Source organism: Lonchura striata, chromosome 4A (genome assembly GCF_050655825.1).
Source record: "Lonchura striata isolate lonStrDom1 chromosome 4A, ASM5065582v1, whole genome shotgun sequence".
In the NCBI taxonomy this organism is placed as follows: Eukaryota; Metazoa; Chordata; class Aves; order Passeriformes; family Estrildidae; genus Lonchura; species Lonchura striata.
The window spans coordinates 9,144,902-9,155,046 of NC_140742.1; the positions used below are offsets into that span (position 1 = coordinate 9,144,902).

The 10,145-nt window shown below is 45.1% G+C and overlaps 1 protein-coding gene across 2 annotated transcripts; it reads left to right on the plus strand.

Moving 5' to 3' along the window:
• The first annotated feature begins 51 nt into the window (after positions 1–51).
• On the plus strand, positions 52–9,925 carry ZBTB33 (zinc finger and BTB domain containing 33). Of its 2 annotated transcripts, none has more exons than XM_021548407.3 (2): positions 52–182; positions 4,937–9,925. In XM_021548407.3, exons 1-2 carry the CDS (start codon positions 158–160, stop codon positions 6,976–6,978), a joined length of 2,067 nt encoding a protein of 688 aa, XP_021404082.3. In that variant the 5' UTR covers positions 52–157; the 3' UTR covers positions 6,979–9,925. The 2 variants fall into 2 exon arrangements, with proteins under 2 accessions (XP_021404082.3, XP_021404083.3); XM_021548408.3 differs by lacking the exon at positions 52–182 and adding an exon at positions 3,753–3,856.
• The last annotated feature ends 220 nt before the right edge of the window (positions 9,926–10,145 follow it).

Genomic DNA, 10,145 nt, shown 5'->3' on the forward strand with positions numbered 1-10,145 from the left:
TCCCGGCCGGGCGGGAGCGGGGCGGGAGCGGGGCGGGAGCGGGGCGGGAGCGGGGCGGCCCCGCCCGCGGGGTCACCGCCCCACCCGCCCGGCCGGCAACGCGGCGGCGGCGGCGGCGGCGGCTCCTTTTGTGCCCCGCGGCGGCCGCCCGGCAGCGATGGACGCGCGCACGGCGGCCGAAGGTGAGGCGCGGACGGGGCGCGGGGCGCGGGCGGGGGGCGGTGGCGGCCCGGGCCCGGCTCCGCCCCGCTCCGCGGGCACCGGCGCGGGGCCGCGGCCCCGGGAGCTGTCCAGGGCGGCCCGGGAGCAGCACTGCCCCGCGGACAGCTCAGCGTGCCCCGGCGGGGCTCCCGTTCGTGGCCGGGCCCGGCGCCGCCTGGCACGGCCCGGCCCGGGCGAGGCCCGGCCCCGTGTTCGGGGCCGGCACCTCCCCGCGGCCTGACACGGCGCTGCCGGTGCGGCCGCTCAGGGCAGAACTGACAGCACGGGGGAAACGGCCCCAGCTTGCGTCGGGGCAGCTTTAGGGTGCGTATTAGGATTTTTTTTTTCATGGGAAAGGTTATCAAGCACAGGAATAAGCTGCACAGCGAAGTGGTGCAGTCACTGTCCCCGGAAATATTAAAAAACCATGTGGAGATGGCACTTACGGACATGGTGTAATGGTGAACGTGGTGCTGGCGCTGGGTTCAGGTTGGACTTGATGATCTTAGGTCTTTCCCAGCCTTAACCTTTATCCATAAAGATGATACAAGTTATATATTCAGATAAGACACCCACTCTTCTGTGAGCGCCCTTCCCCCTCAGGTTTGACCACGTTACCACGGAGCTTTCTTAAATAAACCCCGAGTTTCTGCTCAGCTCTGGAAATGCAGTGCGATATCGCTGGGTCTGGCCAGCTCCGTGTAAACGGGGCATTTTGGACAGCTGCTACACCCTGGGAAGCCCATGCTGGTTTATGCTGTCTAGAAATTATGTCAGGGTATGCCAGTCTCTTTTTCACAAATGGAGCAGTATTTTAGCTCCTAAACCTACCATAAACAGCATTTAAAAAACCCTGTAAGATGGAGGAAGCCTATTTAAACTGTGTATTTATTTGGGTACACGGAACCATGTGCAGTAGAGGGAGGGAAAAGATTTACCAGAAATTCCCACTACTGTCACCTGTGTCTGTGTGAGGACAGCGTATATTCTCCCTTCTTTTGATTATTTCGGCAAACTAATTTTGGATTATTTTAGATCTGATTAAATGATGCCTAAAACATCTGCCTCAGGAGCAATCTGCACTTGTGTTACCTAATACCATTAGGTGACTTGAAGTGCTTTTGTAAACAAGTCATAATGTCATGCGGTACATAACAGCATCTACAACAACTACTAATGTCAATAAAAAGATTACTGGACTCTTAATTCAGATATATGAAGCTTTATATAATGGGATTGGCAGGAGAAATAGTCTCAGAGATTCCTTCAAGGCATAAACAGTGAAAATTTGTATTTTAGAGTCTTTCAGAAGCAGTGATTTTTTATTTGAATTCCCACAGTGAAGAATATTTCTGTCCTTAAAGGTACTCTTAGGTAGGATAACTATTGAATTTCAATTTTTATTGAAAACCCTTAACTGTTCTGCTTATAAAATTTAATTTACTTTAATGTAAAATACTTGTTTTCATGAAGGAGAATGTTACTTTGTCAGTTCTTTAAAAGAATTTTCTATTCTCGCAAAGTGGATTTTTTAAAAACAAAAAAGCTTCTCAAGTTGCTTAATTGAAAACTCGTTACTGAATTACATACTGTTTTGTCGTCTTGTAAAGGCCTGCACATAAATTTCTTTAAATTTGTACTTCATATTTTCAGAGCCTCCACCCCAAAGTTTTTTTGATCACTTCTATACATTAAGATAAAAGTTGCTATTGGGTCTCTTACATATTCAGTTCCAAGACAACCACATGTAGTTCTATATCCTGGATGTTTCTTATCCTAGATAAAATGGTTCTTTTATATTGTTATTGATATTGTAAGGTTTTATGTGACTTGAACCACCAAACACTTTCGACGCTTATCTGAACATAAAAGTGGAAAGAACAATCCCTAAAATAGGAGATGCATACTGACAAAAAAAAAAATGCACACCGAAATTCAGCTTTTAGGTGCAGCAAGATGGTGGCAGCTTCAGTCAAATTGGCTGAGCTGGGGAGAGCATTAACTCTGTCCTGACTGCAGCAGTGTGACCGTGGGGTTCAGATTTTTTATCTGACAGAAGGACTTGCCATAGAGAAAAGCTGCTGTGAGAAAGGTAAAAGTCAAGGAGATGGTGCAGCTCTCCCAGCAGCTTTTAAATCAGGCAGCATTTCTGTGCCTAAGAATAAGTGGTTTAAACCTGATTTTTGAGATCTGGTGATGCCTTAGGAGCAGGAATCCTTCCAAGTGCTCATCTGTGGCTGTAAATTTTCCTACTAGCTATTTAGTATTGGATGAGGTATTGAGAATAGAAATCCTTAAAGCTGGAGGATGCAAGGCTAAAAAATTGTTTAATTTGGGCCATCACACATTTTTGGAGGAGAAAAAAAGCACTGGATTAAGTATTTAAACAATTATAGTATTATTTTCATTTAATATAGCCTCATGGGTAAAAATTACGAAGAACCTCTATCAAAGGAGAAAAGAATTGAAGGATCATGTGAGGAAGAAAAGCCTATGTTTTTCCTGATGAGTGTTTTCTAATATTTATCCTCATGCAATTGACTCTCTAGTAAAACCTATAAATAAACAGAAACTGGTTTTGTAACATTTAAAATCTTAAGCCTCAATTCAGAAAGGCATTTGTGTTACTAGCTATACAAATACAGGGAGCCTGGCAGGTGATTTTCTTGCTAGAAGAAAGATTATTCTTGCTAGAAGAAATTATTATTTGTTTCTTGTTCATAAACCTGGCAGGACCATTTCATTGCTGATTTACAAGGTGAAGGATTGCAGTCATGTCTGCCAGTGACTGTGGCCTGTTACGTTTGTCATCGAACTTGACAGGACATTCGTTCTTGTCAAAGTTTTTGAATCTTAAGGAAAATCAGGAACCCCTGTGGTTCAAGTCCACAGAATGCATAGAGGGGAAAAAAAGGAACAGATCAGTAACCACAGATAAAAAGTATCTTTTATGATCTCGGTGTTCTTCGAGCATTCCTGAACAGCAACAGCTTCCCAGAGGCCGTGCTGTGGATGTGTCACTCCAGTGGCCACACGGCTAATGTGCCGAGAGTCGCATTTGGTCAAAGGCACTCTGTGCCAAAGCCGTACATGTCCGTGCGGCTGCTGGCAGAGTCTAACACGTGTGCCTGTGGCGCAAAGAATTCCAAAGAAATGCTCCCGCAGCAGCAGCAAGGGTGCTCAGGTGTGGGTTTGAGCTCCGCTCGGTGCTGGGCGGAGGTGCCGGCTGCGTCAGCGTTGGCAGAGCAGCGCCAGTGGCCCCGGGAAGGAAACGAGACCCAGCGGCAAACAGCGTCCGCACGGCCTCATCCCGCGCTCGGCCGTGAGGCAGCGCCGGGGCTCGCTGCCGCCTCCGCCCGGGAACGGAGCGCGGGGAGCCGGCCGGGAGCTGCCAGGGCCGCAGCAGGGCCGGCCTGCGCCGAGGCAGGGTCAGGGCCTCGCTCCTCGGGGCGCGACGCGGGCGGTGTGTCCGAGCCGCGGCCGCGGGGCCGCCGGCGGCGCGGGGCGGCGCGGCGCGGGGCGGGGCGGCGGGAGCGGCCCGGCCCCGCCCCGGCGAAGGTTCCCGAGGCCGCTCGGGTCAGAGCCGAGGGCAGCGCCGGCAGCGCCCCCCGGCGGCGGCGCGGCGCGGCGGGCGCGGGGCCGGAGCGCGGCGCAGGTAACGCGGGGAGCGCGGGCTCGGCGGCTCGGCTGCCCTCCCGCCCGGCCGGGGGCTCGGCACGGCTCCGCCGGCGGCGGCGGCGGCGGGGCCGCCCGCCAGCCCGGGCCCGGTGCTGCCAGGCCGCTCCCGGGCCCGCCGCTGTCAGCGCGCCGCTCCCGCTCGGCCTCCGGCCGCGGACCGGCCGCTGCTGCCTCGGCGGCCCCGCCCGCAGCGCGGTTCTCACGGCCGGGCCCGGGGTCGCGGGGGAGCCGGCCAGGACGCGCCCCCGGGCTGGGACTCATCCGGCCGCGACTCCGGCCGCGGCGTCTCATCCGGCCCGGCCCGGCCCGGCCTGGCCTGCGGAAATAAAAGTTTTACGGGTAAAATTAGAGCCCGTGACTCGCTGTACTGCATTTGGATGTTGCTTTTTGCCGGTTATTGGGGGGCTTTGAATGGGCAGTGCTGACGGATAGGTTACTTTGACTTAGCAGGTCTGCTTCGCTACGGTGCTGCTTCCGAGTCTCGGTTTGAAATACAAAGCCTTGCAAATATGTGACATGGGGTTAAAAAAAGTTTATTTTTCTGGGGAAGTAAGTGCACTATCCATAGCGTTTTCATTAACTCAGTTGATTGGTAATACGTCGACACACAGATTCTGGTGTCTAGCCATAAATAACTTCATGATATTTGGCTTTCTCATAACAACCTATGGAATATTTCACAATTAAAAATAAATTACTAATAATGTTTAAAGCTGTTTTTGGGACCCAAAACTTACATTTTCTTGGTTTTATAATTAAACTTACTTGCTGTTGCTTAAGATGAGGTGTTGTTTCTCTTTTCCTCACCTTGTAAGAACCTTGGTAAGAACAGAGGATATATTCAGAATTCCACGTAACCTTATGGAGAAGAGGAAAGGACAAACAACAATAGGAAACAAATTTGCAGAGTGCAGGAGCACATAATCTTCTGAACAGTATCTCAGATTTGTTTTTTCCTAAAGAAGGAGTAGCCAGTAAATATGTGAATGTTGTCATGCTGTTAAAACTGTGTATCTGCATTTTTACTAATTTGATATCTTTTGCTTTCCCTTTTTAGGAATGGAGGGGAAAAAACTTATTTCTGCAACAGACACACAATATTCTAGTGTGCTTCTTCAGTCTTTGAATGAGCAACGTGGCCATGGACTTTTCTGTGATGTTACAGTCATTGTGGAGGACCGGAAATTTCGAGCTCACAGAAACGTCCTTTCAGCCTCAAGCACATATTTTCATCAGCTTTTCTCAGTGGCTGGTCAAGTGGTTGAACTGAGCTTTGTAAGAGCAGAAATTTTTGCAGAAATTCTTAATTATATTTATAGTTCCAAAATAATCAGTGTCCGATCTGATTTACTTGATGAACTGATTAAATCAGGGCAGGAGCTGGGTGTTAAATTCATAGCTGATCTGGGCACACCTCCGGCCGAAGGCAAAAATGCGCCAAGCGAGGTCAAAGACAGTGCTTCAGGAACTTCAGCTTCTAGTCCAAATCAAAGAGATGCTGAAACACAGGTAACTGCAATCAGGCCAGAGGGTCAAGAGGCAGCAGATGGGATGCCAGTTATAACACAGTCATTCTCCTTACATGGCATAGAATATGAGACTACAAAAATCACAGTGAGCGATTCGGATGATGAGGATGATGATGTAATTTTTTGTTCTGAGATTGTTCCTCCAAAAGAATGTACTAAAGACAAAAATGCTACAAGCCAGAACCAGCCTTGCTCAAGTCCAGCTGGAGCTTCTGACCAAAAATCCTGTGGCAGTGGTGGCTCTCCCCATTTGACAAACACCACAGCAGCTCAGAACCTCACTTTGTCTGCCAGTCAGCTAAGCCCAAGCCAAACACAGTCGGGTGCTGAATCATTCGTCTCGGCAACGCCGCAGCATTTTACTCCTAATATCATTGTGCTAAACAAGCCTCTGCTTAACTCATCGCTTGGTGCCAGCTCCTTGCATCAAACACACGTGACTCCTACAATTAATTTACTTGAGGAGAACCAGCAGCCATCCAATAATGGCTCCGTAACTGAAGTGGAATCAGCTGCTGTTGATGATGAAGAGGTTGTTGAAGATGATGTTGATATCATTAGCTCCTCTAGTCCTGGTTCGGTCAGCAGCAGCTCTTTGGTTCAGCAATCTTCTGTTCCTAAGGCAGGGAGCACTGAAGGATCAGGTGTACAGAAAAAACAGGTTGTTACATTTTCACAAGAGCCACCTCCTAAAGCTGGAGAATTTAAAATAAAAATCTCAGACGTCCTTTCTGGAAACAACAAGGAATTGAGTTCGGGTCTAACATCAAGGAATGTGGCAGATGGGCAGAAAATCATAACACTAGATACTGCAACTGAAATAGGAGGCTTATCCACAGGCTGTAAGGTTTATGCAAATATCGGAGAGGATACCTATGACATAGTCATCCCTGTGAAGGGTGACTCTGAGGAAGGGGAAGCCAAGCCTGATGACACACCCAAAAAGTCTGGTGATGAATCTCCAAAGGGGAAACGCATGAAAGTAAAGCACGATGACCACTACGAGCTCATAGTGGATGGCAGAGTCTACTACATTTGTATGGTGTGCAAGAGGTCGTACGCGTGTCTGACGAGCTTGCGGAGACATTTCAACGTCCACTCCTGGGAGAAGAAGTACCCGTGTCGCTACTGTGACAAAGTCTTTGCTCTGGCAGAATATCGTACCAAGCATGAACTGCACCACACCGGGGAGAGAAGGTACCAGTGCTTGACGTGCGGCAAATCTTTCATCAACTACCAGATCACCATCTCCCACATCAGATCAGTTCACAGCCAGGACCCTTCCGGGGACACCAAGCTGTACCGGCTGCACCCCTGCAGGTCCCTGCAGATCAGGCAGTACGCCTACATCAGTGACCGCCACAGCAGCGTCCCAGGCATCAGCGACGGCGGAGTTGTCTACCGTGTTGGCTCAGGGAAGGATGGCCCTGAAGGAGCAACATCCACCTCTCCAGCCAAACAAATCACCTGGGATGACATTTTCGTTCCGCAGGGAAATGAAACAATTTTTAAACAAAACCCCTCAGAGGGAAGTACTGAATTTGAGTTTGTGATACCAGAATCTTACTGAAATGTCTGAAATGCTGGAAAAAGGATTCAGTGCAGGAGTATTGCTACTGTTTTAACTGAACTGTTAAAACTGCTGTAAAAGCAAAGGTTAAAGGTAAAAGAAGTTACTTGTTCTACCAAGTAACCAAATAGTAACACTTAGATGGACCATGTTAACTGCAGTGATTTGTGGAAGCAATTAATCAGAAAATTTACTTGAATAGAGAGTAAGACATTCTAAGGCACTACCAGAGTTTTCAAATATGTTAAATTTGATCAAAACATGAGGATTTGTGGCTTGACAATGTACAATTCATTCTAAAGATCTAGAAATATTTCTAAACTAATTGAGATATTTCCTGTACCCACACTTACCATGTAAACAATTTCTTTCATGTTAGCACTTTAATGCTGAATTCTGTTTAGATGTTAACCAAGAAAACAGTAAGATTTTTTTATCATAGTCTCTTGATCATGGAACCATTAAAAAAAAATAATCCCACAACTCACAAGGGGCCAAAATACATGATCCCCTACTACACCGGAGTACTCTGTTTTTGAGCTAGCATCCTAGTTCTGCTTTTATAAATATTATGAATCATCATTATGGATTGTCTTCATGCAAAAAGTCTTGTCAACAAGCAATACTCAGTTAGGGCTAACTTGAACAAACTTTACTTACACTTGGCAGTATGGTGAGCTAAGTATTCAGTGTCCTGGACTTTGGCATTTTACTCTTTTTGCAATGTGAAAAAAACAAACCCTATAAAGATGAATAGTGAAGAAACTTAGACCACTTAGGAAGAGGATAATTTTGCCTTCTTACAGCTTGAGAAATATTGTTGCATTTTCTTACTGCTGGAAAAAATGCCAGTAATTAGTTTGATATAAAATGCTGTTCCTTTTTTCCTCCACTCTCCAAGAAGGTCTTCAGTCCAGAATTTTGAAATAATAAAAATATTTGGTTTTAGCTGAAGGCTTCTCTAAACTATGAATTCATGTAAGTGCTGTATTGGTTTAGCACTGAGACTGCTGAAGATCTTGTATGCCTGTTTGGTTAGATCTTCAAGTGTAACAGGGATTTGGATTTCCCCTCCTACTTGGCCCCATTTATACATTTTGGAGAATGAGGACTAAACTAACAACCAGAAAATACCCTTTATTCACCATGACCCAAAGTATAATTTCTCTGCAGTTGTCCAGTTTTCAGCTGTTTCCAGGTTTGGGTTTATTATGTTGCCGTTTTACTCTCCATGCAATGGTACCTGTTTTAACAGTTAAAAGATGAATTAGATGTCCAACTTGATCAGGAGATGGTAGAGAAAAACAGCTGTTTACTGGAGTCCTAGTTTAACATTTCAGAGTTAGTGACTCGTTGAATTTTTGTAAATGGTAATATGAAAACTCCTCAAGTTCTGGAGGTGACTGGGAAAGACTTGTTGTGCATAGTACTAGTTATGGAAACCTTTAATTGCTTAAATTGCAGTTACAGGTTTCTCTTTTATTTTTCATGTTTTAAGTTAGTATCTTGATTTTATGACTCTCAAAGTTAAAGGTTTTAGTTACACAGTACTCTTCACAGAAAGGCACTTAAATGGTAAATAGTTCAATTATAAGTTGAGCTACAAAAACTATACCAGAAATCCATGTGAGCTGTGATAGGAGGAAGATTTGTTTACGTGGTGCATGTAATGCTCAGCACTTCTCCTTTGTCAGCCAAGAACATGATATACCTGATCATTTCCAGGTCATATTGCAGACCTCTTTGAATCCAGTGGGTCATGCTTTAAGTAACTGAGGTGGCATTTCTGCAGTCACACATTATCCTCATGGGATATGAGTGTGGATTGCCTGTGTTAGCACAGCTGGCTGATGCTGTGGTTGGACTTCTTCAACTTCGTGATGAGACAAATGCAATATTATTTTTGTTTTTGACATGATACATGGTTAATCACAGAATAGTCTTGAGCTGGAAGGGACCCATAAGGATCATCGAGCCCAACTCTTAAGTAAATGGCCTGTGTTGGGATCTGGAATTAAGCATACATTACAAAGTGCAAAATTAAACATAATGGCTATCACTATTTGCTGCTGATATATTTAAAACCTTAAATTAAACTGTGCCTAGTAAAGGTCTCTTTTTGGAGGAAAACTGGAAAATTAGGGCTTTGTAACTATTTTTGCTAGAAGACTCGTGCTTGCATGTGTCTCAGGGTCTTCAGTTTTCCTTGGAAGTGATTTTGATATCCAAAGTCCAGATGTATGTAAAGCATTTTTTAAATTTCACTTCCAGTATTTATTGGTTTGGAAACATGTTAAATCCATTCTTTTAAAACTTTTTATGGGGCCATGAGTAAGCTTTTATATTTAGATTTCTGGCTATTGCACTTACATTTGTGTTTTTGTTTGTTTTTGTAAGCATTTGACTTCCAGTTTAACTTAATGAAAAAAGTTATGTAAATATTAAGAAATTGGCTTTGGGATAATGGAAGGAAAAGGTTGAATCTGACGAAGCATTTATATAGAAATGAAAAATTTCAACAGACTAAGGTAGCAAACCTCACAGTCATTTATTATGCATATAAAACTATTAACAGATCTGCTGAAGAATATGGTAATGGTGGCTGCATCCTCACTGTCTGGTTTCTTTGGGGATGCATACCATAACATTCCACTATGTGAACTAAATAAACATCTACTGCTTATTTATTTTGTTCTGTTAAGGCATGCAGCTTATAAAAAGGTGCAGAAGCTGACAACTATATACATTGAATTCTGAGATCAACAGCTATTGCCTAGGAAATGTTCTTTGTGAAACATTCCTTGGTTTTCCCCAGCCTATGATGTATATAGTTGTACAGTCTTTCCTTAACTTACTTTTTAAAGTTGTGTTCTACTTTTCATTAATCAACACGTGATATTAGTTTTTAGAGCTTTCTATGGCAAAAATAAAAAAGTTTAATTCTCAAGGTGAGTGTATGTTTCTTTTTGATGGCAACTCAGTTTCTGTAGTCTAACATGTTTGTAGCTTCCTTTTCCATGTCTTTGGGAATAGCAGGGAACCCACTGGGGGGAGGGCACAGGGAGAAGTGTTTTCATTTGAGCCTTAGTTTTGTTTGTTTGTTTTGATGCTGTTTAATTGGTTTTGTTGAACACTTTCCAAGAAAGCAGATTAGCTCAACAACCCCA